This window comes from Crotalus tigris, unplaced genomic scaffold (genome assembly GCF_016545835.1).
Source record: "Crotalus tigris isolate CLP2741 ecotype Arizona unplaced genomic scaffold, ASM1654583v1 scf7180000017663.5292952, whole genome shotgun sequence".
Classification (NCBI taxonomy): domain Eukaryota; kingdom Metazoa; phylum Chordata; class Lepidosauria; order Squamata; family Viperidae; genus Crotalus; species Crotalus tigris.
This window is the reverse complement of record NW_024096550.1, coordinates 2,912,384-2,931,695: the sequence shown is the minus strand read 5'-3', so window position 1 is coordinate 2,931,695 and position 19,312 is coordinate 2,912,384. Positions and strand designations below refer to the sequence as shown.

The 19,312-nt window shown below is 42.0% G+C and overlaps 1 protein-coding gene across 3 annotated transcripts in view; it reads right to left on the bottom strand.

The window, feature by feature from the left end:
- Positions 1 to 1,466: 1,466 nt before the first annotated feature.
- Positions 1,467 to 19,312, bottom strand: part of KIF20B (kinesin family member 20B) — a 78,405-nt gene continuing 60,559 nt past the window's right edge. For 2 of the 3 annotated variants that reach the window (XM_039335971.1, XM_039335974.1), the window contains 5 exons: positions 19,089 to 19,154; positions 9,204 to 9,293; positions 8,166 to 8,313; positions 4,930 to 5,072; positions 1,467 to 1,687 (listed from right to left, as the gene is read on the bottom strand). In XM_039335971.1, the coding sequence (XP_039191905.1) occupies positions 1,619 to 1,687; positions 4,930 to 5,072; positions 8,166 to 8,313; positions 9,204 to 9,293; positions 19,089 to 19,154 (516 nt within the window). In that variant the 3' untranslated portion in view covers positions 1,467 to 1,618. The remainder of the gene's footprint in view (positions 1,688 to 4,929; positions 5,073 to 8,165; positions 8,314 to 9,203; positions 9,294 to 19,088; positions 19,155 to 19,312) is intronic. The other variant, XM_039335973.1, reaches the window with a different exon arrangement.

Here is a 19,312-nt window from a genome sequence, read left to right as displayed (position 1 = left end):
AATATATCTTACTCAGACTGAGCCTTTTCACTCATCATTTTGTTAAAAACAAAAAATTAAAACAGAAATCCCACAGGGAAGCCAACGGTTTAGAATATGCAACCTTGGCACTACGGGGAACTCCTGCATTGAATTAGAAAGAAAAGCTAACAAGGTGGAGCTTTCAGCTCTGTCACCACTATGGCAAAAACCGACAATATAAAGCAGTAGACTGAGAATGTATAAACAGTTTATTGCAACAGATACAACCACTAACCTAAGTTGGTGTGGGTGTTGCCTTCTATGCCTAAATGGCAGTTCCCTAAAATTATCAGTTCTTGTGCCAAAGAGTTAAGATACAAAACTCACTCCATTTCTGGTACTACAAGTTTTTTTCACTTGGAATTGCTCCGAGGAGAAGAGACACCTTCAACCCTACAGTTGTTGAATTACAGGTAGTCCTCAACTTACAATAGTTCATTTAGTGACCGTTTGAAGTTACAGCAGCACTGAAAAAAATGACTTATGACCATTTTTCACCCTTACGACCATTGCAGCATCCCCATGGTCACATGATCAAAATGTGGACGCTTAGCAACTGGGTCCTATTTATGACAGTTGCATGTCCCGTTTGGTGATCATGTGACCACATTTTGCAAGCCTCTGACAAGCAAAGTCAATGGGGAAGTCAGATTCACTTAACAATTGTGTCACTACTTTAACAACTGCAGAGATTCCCCTAACAACTGTGGCAAGAAAGGTTGAAAAATGGGACAAAATTCACTGAACAACTTTTTTGCTTAACAACAGAAATTTTGGGCTCAGTTGTGGTTTTAAGTCAAAGAGTGCCTGTACAGGGCCTATAATGACAGGAATGTTGACAGCAGTCGTTTCCCCAGCAGTTATTGTCAGGTTTAACAATTCAAAGTCAAGAAAAATGGCTTGCTTTAAAAAAATCCCAAGCCAAGATCATAAAGATGCTACAGTAAGTTCCATGACCAAAGGATATTTGGGAGCATTTAGCTATTTGATTTACCTTCTGCTTTTTATTCAGGAGCATATAGAGCAGTTTATACAAAAGACAGAGTGACCTGCCCAACATCATTCAGTAAGCTTTTGTGGTTGTGTGTGTGTGTGTGTGTATTTGAGTCAGTTTTTTGAGTCGCTGCAGTTTTTGGGGGGCAAGGTTTTTCAGAAGTGGTTTCTAAGTGCCCACTTCTTATGGCTGAGAGTGAATAACTGGCCCAAGGTCACCCAGCTGTGTCTATGTCTAAAGCATAGCTAGGACTCATGATCTCCTGGTTTCTAGACCAATGTCTTTGTCACTACATTAAATTGGCTCTCTTTGTGGTTGAGGATGGGCTAAAATCAGATTCACCCCATTTCTACCCCAACCCCTTAATCATTATACCACACTGTTAAAATTGCAGATTCAGCCTTGTGTAATATGGCTTCTGAAGAAACTACATAAATAATAGAATACCAAGGAATCTTCAATGTATTTTAATTTCCCTTCGCTCCTTTTTACAGCAATATCAATATCTACACCAACAATTTGAAAATAATGGAAGTAGCAGTTACAACATTGATAACATCTATTGAACAATTCTATACATGATTCCCCATGAAAAGAATATTACTATTTTTTTTTCATTCGGAGTCGTCGTTTGATGATTTCATGATCGCTTTCCTTTTGATCCTCAACAATCTAAAAAAGAAATGAAAAAGTTTTTCTAACCAATCAGGTAAGAAGATAGTACTTGGTCCAAGTACAAAATCTTTCTCGGAACAATAAAGAAAAAGAAGCTAAACCTCCCAAGTTTACAAGAGCTTTCAAGTTATAGAGGCTGGCAATCAAGTATCTTTAGTGCCCAAGTAACTGCATGATGAAGGCCACAATATTTTATATTTTTATAATTAGGGGAGTTTGGTGATGGTTTCAGAGTCCCGAGCTGCCATAGATCTGATGTAAAGTAAAAAAATAATCCAGTGTTCATTACTTGTCCAACTAGAAGCCAAATGATGTGGAAAAGACATTACTACCGTATTTTAGACTATAATCTCTTAAGGCTGCTTAGCAATCTGAATTCATGACTCTTAGATGACTAACAACAGACCTTGAATAAAATAAAAAAAATGCTTTTAGTACCAAATGCTAAGCAATAATGTATTTTGGTTTTCTGTTAAGAATATCCTTAGGTTATACTTGCTGACTCTCAATATTATCTAAAAAGACAAAAAAAGTCCCACATGGTCAAGGAAAAGTTATATGCCTCAGAACTCTGACCATCTTATTTTTAGATGTTTATAGTTTCATTTATTATTGTATGATGGTGTTTCCCATTTGACAATTTACTTGACCCACGGTTTATGGTTTAGCATTACGTGCAAACTAACTTAGGACTTTGTTTCAACAAAACATAGTTAAAGATTGAGATAATTCAGTTGCTATGAAACATTTACCAATGGTTTAATTGGGTGATTAATATCTGTTCTATTTGTACCTTGAACAAACCAGAAACATATGTGACCTCCTCCAGCACAGCTATAAGACATATTTGGATACTGGAATCAATAAAGCCTCTAAACCAAGATAAATTGTCACTAATCTCACCTAAAGGTAGTAAAAACAAGCTAAATCCAAAACAGGTAATGAACATTGCTTGCTCTTCTCGGCTTTATGATTAAGCAGTTTACTTTTAATTTGGATATAATGCTGCATTCTGGCTGATCCATATCAGATTTTGATTTTTGTGTTAATCTTGCAGTTGAGAAGTGGGGCAGGATGTAAGCTTAAGGTTTATTGAATAACTAATATACAATCAATACATCTTATTCAAGCCAAAATAATGACTGTCATCAGCTTTGAAGGCAGTCAAGACTAAGCTTCAAGACAGAAGTGGAAAATGCTGATTTTGCTGAAATCCTATTATTAAAGATAAAAATTAAGCCTATCACCTTATGCACATTTACTTTGGCAAACCCACTGGATGGTACAGATTTCAATTAAAGTAGACGCATGTTGTCAGACCCTCAGCATTTATATCTTTCAATCTGCTTCTTTGTTCTGCTTTTCAGTCTGTCATTCTGCTGGGAGGGGGAGGATGGCCATTAACTGCCGGGCCTGCTAGTCTGCTGGGAAGGGGGGGAGGGGGGTTCTGGATTTCCTCCACTTTGTTCATTACCCCTTTGATGCCTCTGGGTGTGAACGGAAGAAGGAATGTGCCATGAGTCACCTGCCTTATCTCTATTTCGATGGGGGGACATTGAGAGAGAAATGAAACCCCAGGAATGGCACCTAGAACGGCGCTTATTACTTTGGTTCCCACAACAACTTTGCACCTGGGGACTGGATGATCTCAAACTGGACATTTGGCCATTGAGATGGGGTTTGGGAAGGGGATGGTTTAATGTGACGTTTTGCACGGGAAACTTTAGATCATGCTTTGCTCTCTTGCTATCAATATCTCTCAATAAAAGTTCCTTTTGAGACAATGCCTGTTTCAAGAGTTCTACTTCCTTGGGAGGACTAGTTGAGGGAGGAACTTACATATATAAAATAAACTTAAAGATAGAGAGAGAGTTAAGGAGAACAGACACGGAATGTAATAGAAAATGCATCTGTTTCAGTTATATTCCTAGGAGATGGCTTGGATGGGCCAAGGCAGCCTCTAAGGAAAGCAAATAATAATAGAAAAATCAGAAAATATCTCAAGTCTATATTGTCTCTCTACACAATATACCAATATCATGTTCTATGACAGTGGTGGCGAACCTATGGTACGCGTACCAGAGGCGGCACTCAGAGCCCTCTCTGTTGGCACACGCGCCATCGCTGCCAGCAGCAGGTGCATCAGGCCACTACTGCCGCCCGGAGCAGGAGCCCCACCCAGCACAAAGGAGGTGAAGCGGCTGACTAGCAAGCTCGAGTAGAGGTGGTAGAGCAGAGGTCATTGTCGATTGGTGGAGTGGAAGAAAAGGGAGGGGGAAGCATTTACATGCATGCATGTGTGCACGGGGCTGCAAGCACACACGTGCTGCAAATGGGGCGGGGCTAGTGCCTGTGTGATACTCACTAGCCCTGCCCTGTTCTTGCATGGTGCAGCGCCTTGTATCTGTACCCCATGGCACGACCGTTTTTGCACCTTGCAGCACGGTGGCCCATTTTTGTGCCCCCGGTTTTTGCATGCCAGAGGCGGCACACAGAGGCGCCTCCCCATAAGCGATAAATAAGTGGGTTTTGGATTGCGGTTTGGGCACTCGGTCTCTAAAAGGTTCGCCATCACTATTCTATGATGTCTATCCATCATCAGAGAAAACTGTAAAATTGACTTAATATAGAGATAGTCCTCAAATTACAACATTTCATTTAGTGATTGTTCAAAGTTACAATGGCACTGAAAAAGTGACTTATGACCATTTTTCACACTTACAACTATAGCGGCATCCCCATGGTCATGTGATCAAAATTCAGGCAATTTGCAATCGACTCATATTTATGACAGTTGCAGTGTCCTGGATTTATGTGATCCCTTTTGCAACCTTCTGATACGCAAAAGCAATGGGGAAGTCCCATTCACTTAACAACTGTGTTACTGTCTTAAAAACTGAAATGATTCACTTAACAACTGTGGCAAGATAGGTTGTAAAATGGGGCAAAACTCACGTAACAACTGTCTCGCTTAGCAACAGAAATTTTGGGCTCAATTGTGGTTGTAAGTTGAAGACTACATGGTAGTTTTCTTTTAAAGTACAAAACATTAAAGTTATCCCCCTTGCCAAACAAAAACATGGAAAATCCCACCACTGCCCTCATCTTGATCTGAGCGTCATGAGCTTTTTTATAACATCTCTGTTCCCCCACCCCCACCTCCAAAAATAGGTGCAATTCCCAGCTTTCAAAAGGCTATACACTCTGAGTTGGTCAAAATGCTTTGTAGAATCACTTACCACATGACCAGAAAATTCAACAGGATTAGAAATATTGACTGAGTGTAGCTTTCGCTTAGCTTTCTTGGGTTTGTCATCATTTTTTGTAACAGTTTCTTCATCAGTAGATTTGGGAGATTTTATTGTTGCCATCAGCTTCTTTGCTGGAAAGGGAACAGTAGGAAATGTTCTCTTTTATTCAAAACAGTGCAATTCTATCTTACTGCTTGCTCTGTTTGTATCTAGACCGGGGGTTTTCAGATTGCATTCTGTAAACCTCTAGCATTGCATAAGAAGTACATGGAGATTTCTGAAAGACTCTGATTTAGACCATCAGTGAATAAAAAAGTTTAAAGACTAATGCTTCTCAATTAAATTTCTTCCTTTCTTCTCCTGGAAGTTGTTTTTTAAAAGCCATGATCCATACAACTGAAATTCATTCAACAAAAATGAAAATCTTGTAAGCAATGATTTGGAACTGTGTTTCTGAACCTTGGCAACTTTATGACAGGTGGATTTCTCCTCCCAGAATTTCCCAGCCAGGGGAGGGAAAGAGGGAATGGAATGGAATAGAATGGAATATCTTTATTGTCATTGTGCAACTCATGAAATTAAGTGGTGCACAGTGCACACTACACACAAGTAAAAACACAAATAAGAACATACATTATATAAACACATCCTTCACTTTATTCACCATTGCGCTGCCCCTAATATTGCACTTCAATGTTACACTATACAGTAGTATTTAATATAATTACAGCTCTGAGATAAAAAGGAGGGAGGGAGGGAGGGAGGGGGAGAGAGAGGGAGGGAGGGAGGGAGGGAGGGAGGGAGGGAGAGAGAGAGAGAGAGAGAGAGAGAGAGAGAGAGAGAGAGAGAGAGAGAGAGAGAGTTATGTCATTTACCAAAATGGCAGTTAAAGATTTAAAGTCCAGCACAATTGGAAGATGACAAATGGCCAATACGTAATTTGTGCACTCTGCCCCTCATAGTTTTATGTTGAGCATTACTGATTCACTCCCACCCAACTGCATTTTCTACCCTCCTTATGCTTATCATTATAAATAATTGCATGTACATTCCATTATGTACATGCAGTCCAGCACATTTTCTTTAATATGGTTAATATACTTTTTATTCTCAGGCTCATTTTATCCTAAGCAAATTTATGACACAGAGAGCAATGGTGATTTTATAACTGTCATGCCCAAGTAAGAATTTGAATTTGGATCATCCTTGTCTTAGATCAACAATTTATCACACCATATTTTAAGGTTTACAAAAGCTTCTAAGAGGAGTGCAAAGATTCTGGACTTAAAATTGTTCAAGCTCAAAACCAACCTTTCTTTCAAAGAGTCTGAAACCTTCTGGAAGAGTCTAAAGTCAAAATGACCCTGTTTTGAATTCAAAATAAGGCTATTTTGACACTTCCAAAATTGTTAAGGCAGCATTGGAAGATTTCCAGTAATTTTGGAACAGCTGATTCAAACTCAAAAGACAACTTGTTGAAGTATTTTACAGTTTTCTAGAGGCCATCATTTCAGGAAAGACAAGTATTTCATTTAAAGACCTATCTCTAAATGAGGTAAGGCTGAGACTAATTAAATTACAGTTTCAATGTCCCTCCAGCACTTAATATATCATCCGCTCGTCCACCAATTGGGAAAGGAAGGGGAAGTGTACATTACCACTCAAACCTGATGGGGAGGATGGGTTGAAGAACAGAGATCATTTGAACAGTAGGGGAGTTATCCCACCCATCCCAGAATCGAAAGAAAGGAGGAGAGACGACAACGCACACGTAACTAAGAGGAATAGGAAGAAACAAACCAATCAAGCGCAGTTGAATCAATTAGGCCCGGTGACGAGATCGAGGAGCCGGGCGCAGACTCTGACTTGCCTATAAAAAACTCTCACACTTTCTGGTGCTCTAGCCCTGATGATGCCGGCAGGGACGGCGAAAGCTTGGTGCTTTTTAATTAAACTTTTATAGTTTTACTACCCTGGTGTTCATTTTATTTCTCGATATGAATACTCCCAGGGTTCATATTTTTAGCATTATTAACCATATATATATATATATATATGTATGTATGTATGTATGTATGTATGTATGTATGTATGTATATATATGTATGTATATATATATATGTATGTATGTATGTATATATATATATATATATATATATATATATATATATGTATATATGTAGGTCTTGCTCGGGTTTTCTCCCGCGTAAAATTGGAAGTGTCTTGGCGACGTTTCGACGAAGTCCCATTCGTCATCTTCAGGCTGGTGTTTTCAGCTTCGTGCTTCGAGCAGCAATGTGTGGTCTTAGCTGTTTCTTCCTTTTAACTGCCAGTGGGGGTATGAACTGATTGGGTGGGAGCTTGCTGTGTTCTGATTGGGTGGAGGTGTGTTCTGATTGGTTAGGGGCGTGGCTGTGCTCTGATTGGCTGGGGGGTTGGCTGTGCTCTGATATGTATATATATGTATATATATATATGTTTTCTGAGGTTTTCGCGGGTATTTGTATGTAGGTCTTTGGTTGTTCGGGTTTTCTCCCGCGTAAAATTGGAAAAACCCCTCCAATCCATACATGAAGCAAACTGACACCCTCCATGAAGAAGAAGCACGACCACGAACGCGAAGCCAAAAAATAAGAAGGCAGCCCAAAATCTCAAACCCCTCTGCAACTCAGACTAACCTGAGCACAACCAAACAGAACACTCCCCCAGCCATCAGAGCACAGCCAAGCCCCTAACCATTCATAACACACCTCCACCCAATCAGAACACAGCCAAGCTCCCACCCAATCAGTTCATACCCCCACTGGCAGTTAAAAGGAAGAACCAGCTAAGACCACACATTGCTGCTCAAAGCACGAAGCTGAAAACACCAGCCTGAAGATGACGAATGGGACTTCGTCGAAACGTCGCCAAGACACTTCCAATTTTACACGGGAGAAAACCCGAACAACCAAAGACCTACATATACATATACATACATACATACATACATACATACATACATACATACATATATATATATATATATATATATATATATATACACACACACACACATATATATCTAAGAACACAAAAAGCAATGCCCAAAATGGATTTCTTCTGCTCTGTAGTTTAAATACCAACTGTCCCTTTTAAAATATGCAGCGTTCCAGATGGAACAACAGAAATATCTCATAACTGTTTCATATTAATGGAATAGGCTTCTTTGTTTAGCTGCTTACCTTTAGTTTGTATGATTGTAGGAGAATTCTGCAAGAGATTGCCAAATTTTTGTAGGGTTCCACCTGGGGATGCTGTGGATTTTATATTTGATGCATGTTTATTTCTTAAGGAATAATTCTTTCTGACAGAGGGATTAGGAGGAGCAGTCTAAAGCAATAGAAAACAATAAAACATATATTTAAAACATTTTAAATATATTTGCTAAATAAAACATTTGCTAAGTTGTATTGCCCTTTATAAAAAGTATACCTGCATCAGATTACCATGTTTGAACATTAGATATGGAACTTAGTTCTCACACATATTTCCAATGTCTTACATATCCCTAGTCAAAAGCATAGGGGTTCATTTGTGCAGTCCTTGTCTTATTTCTTAGTAGCTCCACTTTGGCTAGAATCTAGAAGGTTTCCAGCTGCTGCTTGCTCAGCTTTATCCAATCTGAGCAAGTCTCCAGATATCTGGATTTCGTGGCCCAAAATTCTCAGCAAGGGCTTTACTGGTGAGTGAATTCTCAGAAAGTCCAAACATCTGATGGTCATAAAAGTTGAAGTAGGCTGACCATGCAAATAGGCCAGGGGTGTCAACCTTGCAATGTCATGTGATGTGTCGTGACGTATCGCAACTTTTTTTCCATTGCTGGCAATGGGGTAGGTGCAGTTTTGCTATGATGCATCCGGCCCGTGGGCCAGCAGTTTGACACCCCTTAAGTAGGTTAAAGGCTTAGATAATGAAGATTGGGTGTTCATAGGTTAATAAAAAGTACTTTAAAGTACCTTGCATGTGTACTTTGGAGAGGAGAAAAAGATAATTATTTGCTAGAAGAAAAGGAAGAGCTCTTTACACTGGTCTAAGGCAAGCTAGTGCCCTTGATAATTTATCTCCTTTTTATCTGCAATATAACAGAATATGTGCTTTACATAATTGCTCAAATCAGGAAAGTATGCAATATAATAATTACATTATTATATCATCAAAATAAAGTTATTCCATGTCAGACTACTGCAGCAGCACTATATTAAAGTTATTAACTAGCATACCTTTTTTCCTTGTCTCCTTAATGAATCAGACCATACATTCATATTAGCTGGCAATTTTACATTCTTTTCATTTTCATTTTCCAAGGAGTCCTTAGAAAGAGAAAGATGTGTTTAGTACTGAGCTACAGTCTCCATATTGACTTGTTAAATATTTCTTAGTGGGAAATGGGACAGCTTTAACCAAGACTGCCAGTCTTTTCACAGATTTAACGAAGTATGTTATCACAGACATTAAAAAAATAACATTTTTTAAAAGCCAAACTCTTATGAGATCTCATGGGAAGGCATTTACATCTCATTATATATTTGCTATGGTTCATCTTAAATTCAAATTAATTCCAAGGCAATTTTCCAATAATCATGAATTATTCCACCAGGGACAGAGCAATCTGTGCTTTTCTAGATGTTATAACCTCCAGGAACTTCAGTCAAGGAAGAAGGATACTACCAACTGTATTTTGGGCACATTTATAATTCTGTCCTGTTCAGTATTAACTCCGTACTGTTTAACCCAAGAATATGAAAGAAACATGCTTCCAAATGAAGATAAACTCTTCATACACACACACACACACACACACACACACACACACACACACACACACACACATACATACACACACATTAAAAATAAAAGTAAAAATATGACTCTTGGGAATATCCATACTATTAAAACAATGATCACCAAGAGAATGCTTTAAGAGAATAAAATTACATACACACACAGGTAAAAAAAGGATATATCCAGTGTTATCTTCATTTTAGATCTCAAAAGGGTCTCTCTCTCCCTCCCTCCCTCCCTCTCTATCTGCCCTTGGTCTGCCACTCCTCTTCCTCCACTCTTTCTTTTTCTCTCTCTCTCTCTCTCTCCCTCCCTTCCTCTCTCTCTCTCTCCCCCCCTCTCCTATCTGCTGCTCACCTGGCAAGCTTCAAGCTGTTGTCCAACAAGCTCAGGGGTAAGCAACCTCGTCTCTTTTATGACTCATGGACTTCAACTCCCAGAATTCCTGAGTCAGCCTAGTTGGGCTAGCTAGATCTCTCCTGCCCTTCCTGCTTCCTGCAAAGGGAGGAGCTCCGCCCAGTAAGCTTTTCAGCTCCTCGGAGAACACTGTGAGTGCACTCTCTTTTACACACACACACACACACACACACACACACACACACTCACACACACACACACACAGAGAGAGAGAGAGAGAAAAAAGCAGGGAAGCGCAAGTGCCTCTCTCTGTCTCTGTCTCTCTCTGCAAAGGCAGAGGAGGCTGGGAGCCACAGGGAAGGCTCAAAGAGCCGCATGCGGCTCCGGAGCCGCAGGTTGCCGACCTGTGGTCTAAAGGTTGGGGACCCCTGTGCTAGAAGATAGGAGAGTAAAATCCTGAGAAAGAGTAAAGGAGTAAAGAAAGAGGAATTTAGAGAAGGCAAATAGCCCATGGTGAGATAGGTGGCAAATAAATTTAACAAAAATAGATAGATAGATAGATAGATAGATAGATAGATAGATAGATAGATAGATAGATAGATAGATAGATAGATAGATAGATAGAGTTTTAATGGCTTTCTTGAAGGCCGGCAAGGTGGGAGTAGTTCGAATCTCGGGGGAGAAGTTGATTCCACCACGTCGGAGCCATCACAGAAAAGGCCCTTCCCCGAGGGCCCGCCATCCGACATTGTCTGGCCGACGGGTCCTGAAGGAGGCCCAATCTGTGGGACCTCACCGGTCTCTGGGAACTATGCGGTCCTGTAAGTAACCTGGTCCTAAGCCATGAAGGGCTTTAAAGGTGATAACCAACACCTTGAATTGCATCCGGAGACCCACAGGAAGCCAGTGCAGCTCACAGAGGATAGGTGACACATGGGTGTACCTTGGTGCACCCACAATCGCTCTCGCGGTTGCATTCTGAACCAACTGCAGCCTCTGAACGCTCTTCAAGGGTAACCCCATGTAGAGCGCATTACAGTAATCCAGTCTTGAGGTGACAAGGGCATGAGTAACCGTAAGTAGAGCCTCCCGGTCCAAATAAGACTGCAACTGGTGCACCAGGCGAACCTGGGCAAAGGTCCCCCTTGCCACAGCCGATAGATGTTGTTCCAAATTTAGCTGTGAGTCCAGGAGGACACCCAAGTTGCGTGCCTGCACTGAGGGAGGTAAATTTACCCCCCCCCAGGACTAATGATGGACCATCAGGATGACCCTTGGGGGGCAAGACACAGAGCCACTCGGTCTTGCCAGGGTAGAGTCTATAAGCCTGTTCACCCCCATCCAGACACTCACATCTTCCAGGCACCGGTACATCACATCGACTGCTTCACTGAAAGGACACGGGGTGGAGATATACAATTGGGTATCATCCGCATACTGATGATACCTCACCCCGTGTCGCCGAATGATCTCACCCAGCGGTTTCATGTAGATGAATGGAATGGAACGGAACGGAACAGAACAGAATAATTTATTCCCTGCTGGCTGGGACCAACTTGCCCTTGTATTTTGTGCCAGAAGACTACTGAGGAATGAGGGCTACGGGGGGGAGGGGGGGAAGAGGAGGGGGAAAGAACCATACATAGATTTATTATACTATAAATGGTGCCCTAATTTTCTTATTCCTATTACATTATTCATGTAATAAACTATTTTTTTTCTTTTAAATCTAAGCTGACATGAAGGAAGGAAGGTTATCAAGCTCTGGGACCTTAATTAGTTGCTTAGAACCGTTTGGTGGGTGGCTGCTACTGCCTGAAACTGACCAGACTTTAATCAGTTTCACACTGAGGACTTTTGTATAATAAAGGAGCACATTGGTTAGAAAATGATTTTTTTAATTATCGTTTTCTACCATCATATTTGTGAACAGTTGCTATCTGAGACAATTGCTTAACAAGGGATACCTGTATAAATATGTCTTTGATAAGGTATTCGGTTCTTATTAAGATAATATTGTGGCCTCAAATGAAATAAGGTTATTGTCAGAATCCAATTATATTTCATCTCTAGTTATCAATTATAAAAAAAACCATTTCTGCTTTCTATGGATTCTGTCATACGATGAAGGGAAAGGGGTGAACAAAGGGGCTTTATGGCCCTCACTTCCTTCGGTACACTTCAAAGGAACTGGATGTGTGTATCGCCAAAAGAACTATCCATAACAATGGGGCTATTACCTTTTATGTAGTTTTCTCTGAAGACAGGAACTGGATGTGTGTATCACCAAAAGGACTAACCATAAGAATGGGGCTATTAACTTTCATGTAGTTTTCTTTGAAGTCTCCATCCAGCCGGCAATAAGGAAAAAGGGGTGGGAGTGTAATGCCTGAGACTGTCGCTGGAAGAGGAGGGTGATTGGGTGGAGCTACTGGGGAACCCCTTAAAACCTTGAATGGGAGAGCTTGGACCCCAAGTCCTGTCTAAAACGCCTGCAACCACTTCTTCTTAATAAAGGATGCCTGTTGGAAGAATTATTCCAAGAGTTCTGTCTTCTTAAGATGCAAAGTGGGGTGGGCCCTTACATTAGACAAGACTTGCCAAATTAATCCACCTGGAAGGGAGACCCTTGCCAGGGGATTTTGCAAAAATTTACCATGTCAGACAATGGAGCAAGAAAAGGGGAAAACTCCCTGGAAAGAGAGCCACTGCCCCAACTGGAACCTTGCCAGATGTTGGGATCCGAGAGGTCAGATTCCTCAGGAGAAGAAGTGATGGAGACACAGGACCACAAGCCTCGCTGGTCAATGGGCGTGGGAAAGAAAGGCGAGTGGGAAAAGAAATCAAGAAAGGTGACCCTGAGACGGGGGGCCAACAAACCAGAATGGAAGCAGGAGATGGAGAAATCCCTGCACGCAAGTGAAGAGGAAGGAAGCTGGGCACTGTACTCAGACTGGATCCTAGAGAAAGCTATTGACCTGATGAAGAGAATTCTCAGTTCCCTAGGACAGGAGAATCCTGAGCCCTACAGCCGCCTCAGCTCCTGGAGCCTCAAAGGGAGAGACACCGAGGGAGAAGTGGAACCTGCAACCCTGGGGACATCTGCTGATCCAGTAGTCCGCACCCCCTACCGAACCACAGATGGCGATCTGGACGGAAGACACTACTACCAACAGCGGAGACACTGATCCATTCCAAGACGTCCGCCGTTGGAGGTGAAATTCAAAGGGGAGCCAACACGCTTGGGGTTTTTCCTAACCCAAGTCCTCAGCTACATGGAGGAATACGGGCGGGACATCCCCAGCGACAAAGCCCGCATCCGGATCGTGCAATCTGCCCTGGACGGACCGGCTGCAGATTGGGTGGTGAACTTGCACGACTCCAATGCCCCAGAACTCAGCGACTTCAACCGTTTCATGTCCTCTCTGAGAAGACGATTTGAAGACCCCCTGGCTGATCGCAAAGCCCGCAAAAGGATAAAAACGATGAGGCAAGGCAAACGCCCAGTGGCTGAATATACACAAGAATTCCGGGCCATTGCCAACAAACTGAACTGGCCAGAAGACATCCTTCTTAGCCATTTCAAAGACGGACTGAATTATGACCTCTATGACGCTTGCCTGCCCCAAGAGGACCCACACCAACTTGAGGAATGGTACATCTTGGCAGAGGAAGCAGAGATCGACATATTGAAGAGACACTGCCGAGGAAAACAATGGAGCTGCTTCCCACCTGAGTTGACACACGAACCAGTGAAACCATCGGCTACAGCCAAGAAGCAAATGGGGTGTTTCAAGTGCAGAAGAGAAGGGCATCGAGCTGTAGAATGCCACTCCAAAGCCCCCCAGCACAACCCAGACAGATCCCCAATCAGCAAATCCGGAAAGTCTTCAGCTAAGCCAAAAGAAACTGCCATGAGAATAATGGAAATTGCAGAACCCCCCACTTCTGCTCATCAGGGGGGAAAGAACTCCAGCCTACACCGCAGGACCAGTGGACGCCTCAGATGACAGCTCGGAGGGCGAACCCCTGTAAGTGGACGCATCGCACCCATCCTCAAGACAGTGACTATATTAATTCCCCCCATGCCCGAAGCCGTGAAGGTGAAAGCCTTAATAGACTCTGGCTGCACCCGCTGCCTCATTAGCCTGACACTAGTGGGGAATCTGGACATTCCATCGAGGAGACTGGAACAACCAATCTGATTTGGCCAGTTAGATGGATCCATAGCAGGAGGGGTGCCAGCTACCCTAGCCACTCTACCAATACACCTCTCCCTGGGCAAACATGAGGAGGACATAACGTTTGTGGTGACCCCAGGCATGGAATGCCCAATGATCCTAGGGATGGAATGGTTAAAAAAATGGAAGCCCTGGGTAAATTGGAGGACGACAGAAATCAAATTCCCGAAGGGGGCCCCTATGGACTTAAAACCCCAAGGGGGGCTACCAGAATCAAGAATAGAAAAAGCATCCATGGGAGAGGAAAAGGGACTAACAGAAATACCAGAGGAATACAGAGACCTTGCTGAAGTTTTCAGTGAGGAGAGGGCGGATGAGCTCCCCCCCCCCCGACCCCCAGACTGTACCATTGAGTTTAAGCCGGGGGCAAAACTCCCGAAGCCCAGATTATACTCCATGAGCCCAAAGGACAAGGAGGAAATAGAAAGATTCATAAAAAAAAACCTAGAGAGAGGTTTCATTGAGCCAGCCAAGCCTAAAGTGGCTGCCCCAGTCCTTTTTAGAGAGAAGGATGGTTCTTTACGCTTATGCGTGGATTATAGGGCCCTGAATACAATCAGTGAAAGCAACCTATACCCTCTGCCCCTCATGAAAGACATGCTGTCACACCTCTCGAAAGGGAAAAATTTTTCTAAACTAGACCTAAGGGAAGCTTACTATCGCGTGAGAATTAAGGAAGGGGATGAATGGAAGACCGCATTTAACTGCCCCATGGGGTGCTATCAATTCAAAGTCTTGCCATTTGGATTACAAGGGGGCCCTGCAGTCTTTATGCAATTAATCAATGACGTTCTAAGGGAGCACCTGTTTAAGGGGGTCCTTGTTTACTTGGACGACATTCTTATCTTCACCGAAACAAAAGAGGAACATGTCAACCTAGTTAGAGCAGTTTTAAAGAAACTGCGAGCCGCCCACCTATATGCCAAACTCTCAAAATGCGAATTCCACCAGGAAAGGATAGACTATCTAGGTTATCGCATATCCTCCCAGCGCATTGAAATGGACCCAGAGAAGGTCAGAGCAGTATTAGATTGGGCACCACCCTGCACAAGAAAGCAACTACAAAGTTTCCTGGGGTTCGCAAACTTTTACCGCCAATTCATCCCCTCATTTGCCCAGATAGCCTTGCCCCTCACTAACTTACTAAAAATGAAGAGAGCATCCGCAGTAAAACCTAGCCAGCCACTAACATGGACAATGGAGTGCCAAGCAGCGTTTGAGAGACTAAAGAGACTTTTTTCTGCCAAACCAGTACTAAGGCACCCAGACATGGATAAGCCCTTCGTAATACAGGCAGATGCAAGTGATGTGGCAGTGGGGGCTGTTCTATTACAAGAAAACGATGATGGAGTATTGCAATCCTGTGCATATACATCCAAGAAACTCACGGAAACAGAACAACGCTGGCCCGTATGGGAGAAGGAGGCATACGGGATACGTTGGGCATTACTCACGTGGCAACAGTTCCTGGAAGGCAACAAAATCCCCTTCCAGGTGTGGACTGATCACAAAAATTTGGAAGCCCTGAAAGCGCCCAGGAAACTCAATCCCAAACAAGCCCGCTGGTCCCAGCATTTTCAACAGTTCCAATTTAAGCTCAAACATTTACCAGGGAAAAAGAACTTCCTGGAAGATGCACTATCTCGTATGCCCCAATATAACAGCACACGAACCACAGACTCTAACCCAATAATGGCAAAGTCACAACTGGCAGCACCAATAACCACAAGAACCCAAGCTAAATTAAAACCACAACTGGACAGCCAAACTGGAATTGAATTCCGAAAAAGTTTAGAAACAGATGAATGGTTCCAGAAAAACAAAAATGTGTGCACAATGAGAGACAGGTTGCCTTGGGTAGGGGAAAAGTTATATATACCAACAACCCAAAGAGTCACTTTCATGCAGCTTTGCCATGACACAAAATCAGCAGGGCATTTTGAATTTGTAAAAACTTTACACTTAATTAAACAGCAATTTTGGTGGCCATCAATAAAAAAGGACATAGAAAGTTATGTAGCCAGCTGCCCAAAATGTGCGACTGCAAAGAGGTTGCAAGGGAAATCGCCAGGACTATTACAACCAGTGGCAAATCCCTCAGCCCCCTGGAAGGAAATAGCCATGGATTTTATAGTGGAATTGCCAGAAAGTAATGGGAATACGGTTGTCTGGACGGTCACGGACTTGTTTTCCAAACAGGTGCACTTTATCCCTTGCTGAAAGATTCCCACTGCAAAGACCTTAGCAAAACTTTTCGTCCAGCACATTTACAGATTGCACGGGGCACCCCAACGCATCATCTCTGATAGGGGAGTGCAATTTACGTCTGCATTTTGGAAGGAATTTTTATCCCTCTTGGGGACCACTCAGGGACTGACATCTAGCCATCACCCTCAGACAGATGGACAAACAGAACGTTGTCATTCAGTACTTGAGCAATATTTGAGATGTTTTTTGAATTTCCAACAAAGTGATTGGACGGACTTACTCCCTTTTGCAGAAGTTGCCTACAATAATGCAGTCCACTCCAGCACAGGCTACACTCCTTTTCAAATAGCCAACGGTCAAAGTTTCAACCCCATGCCAGAATTAACCCCAAACAAACCAACGATCCCATCACTGAAAGAATGGATGGAACAATTACAAGACACCTGGCCAATAGTTAGAAAAGCACTAGATGAAGCTAGGCAGGCATACAAAGCACAAGCCGATAAAAAAAGGGTTGAGCCTACACCATTCATTATAGGAGAAATGGTGTACTTATCTATAAAATACCTAAAGTCCCTACCGCCCTGTAAAAAACTTGGACCAAAATATATAGGGCCTTTTCCAATTAAAAGAATCATAAACCCAGTAACAGTAGAATTAGAATTACCCAAAAATCTCAGGCAAATACACCCATTTTTTCATTGCAGCTTGCTGAAAAGAGAGCGTCAGTCACCTCTACGGCCAAAAATCCCCCCCACCACCACCTCCAATCATGGTGGAGGACGAACAACACTTCGAAATAAAGGAAATCCTTGACTCTAAGAGATATCATGGAGCGACTCAGTACCTAGTTGCCTGGAAACACCTCCCTCCCTCACAAAACGAGTGGGTCCATAAACGTCATGTCAGAGCCCCGAAGCTATTAAAGAAGTTTCACACAGAATACCCTAACAAGCCTGACTAACTTTTATACCTGTTTTGTTTTCCTTCAGGTGGATCTGTCATATTTTTGAGGGGCAGGATGTCAGAATCCAATTATATTTCATCTCTAGTTATCAATTATAAAAAAATTCCATTTCTGCTTTCTATGGATTCTGTCATACGATGAAGGGAAGGGGGTGAACAAAGGGGCTTTATGGCCCTCACTTCCTTCGGTACACTTCAAAGGAATTGGATATGTGTATCGCCCAAAGAACTAACCATAACAATGGGGCTATTACCTTTTATGTAGTTTTCTCTGAAGAAAGGAACTGGATGTGTGTATCACCAAAAGGACTAACCATAAGAATGGGGCTATTACCTTTCATGTAGTTTTCTTTGAAGTCTCCATCCAGCCGGCAGTAAGGAAAAGGGGGTGGGAGTGTAATGCCTGAGACTGTCGCTGGAAGAGGGGGGTGATTGGGTGGGGCTACTGGGGAACCCCTTAAAACCTTGAATGGGAGAGCTTGGACCCCAAGTCCTGTCTAAAACGCCTGCAACCATTTTCTCTTAATAAAGGATGCCTGTTGGAAGAATTATTCCAAGAGTTCTGTCTTCTTAAGATGCAAAGTGGGGTGGGTCCTTACATTTATACCTTTTAACATTTAGGGGGAAAAAATCTTTCAATGAATGTATATGTGACCAATTTTGTTTTTTCTTCTTTTTATTAAAGCAGTAAAATAAAACCTGTTCAAATGAAATTTATTTTCAAACCGACATGATTACCATCTCACAAAAGTATTATTGGATATGAAGAAATAGTGGCAGATTTCAGCTAGGAAGCAACAGTTCTGATCAAAAGACAGAGACAGTAAAACCTCAATTCACAGATTATAATTCAGTGGACTTGATATACTGTAAACAAAATTTTGCTTAGTTTTACCCTTAAACAATGAACATTTTTTCCAAAATAATAAAGATTATTTATAAAAATACGTTATTTGTGTCTATTTTCACTTATACATTTAAGCAAATGCTATAAATTGACATAAAATGATGTGACTTAGTTTTAATACAAAAATTCAAATATAATGGGTATTCAACTTAATGGATACCCTTTTCTCCTCAAAATGGTCTGTTAAATTGAAGTTTTATTGTATATTGAAAAAGCAGGTTTGATTACAAGAGATGGTAAGAAATAGTAGATGAAAGATCAGCTGTGATAATTGTTATAATATAAACGTGGTATTTGGGTGAAATGTGAAGAAGGATTAAAGCAGCAGTCCCCAATCTTTGTGATTTGGCGGGCCAGCTTGGGGGAGGGAGAAGGGAACCAGTTTAAGTGAGAAGTGGGCCAGCATACATGTGCATGCACGCACGGCTCGATTTGCACAAGTTGAGCAATGTGCATGGCCTGGCCAGCCGCTTGCACAAGCTGAGCTGTATACATGTACTGGCCCCCTGCTTACGTGACCCATTTCCGAATAGGCCGTGGCCGAGTAATGGGCCATGCCCGGGGGTTGGGGACCCCTGAATTAAAGTATTGTTATCTACTTGTACTTGTTTATCTACCATGTAAAGCTTAAAGGGATTCAGTACCTGACTCAGATCAGAAATGTCCTTATTTCTAAGTTTGTCTTTCCAGAAACCTGACAGCATATTATTCTTGAAGGAAGCACAGTTGAGAAGACAAAGTTATTTTTCCATGTAGTCACCTCTAAGTATTCATATAAAATTTCACACCTGAAGTTAAACAGTCCCTTTTAGAAATGCGACTTTTGAAAGAAAAATAGTATTGACAGTTAAGAAATGATGTTAACATT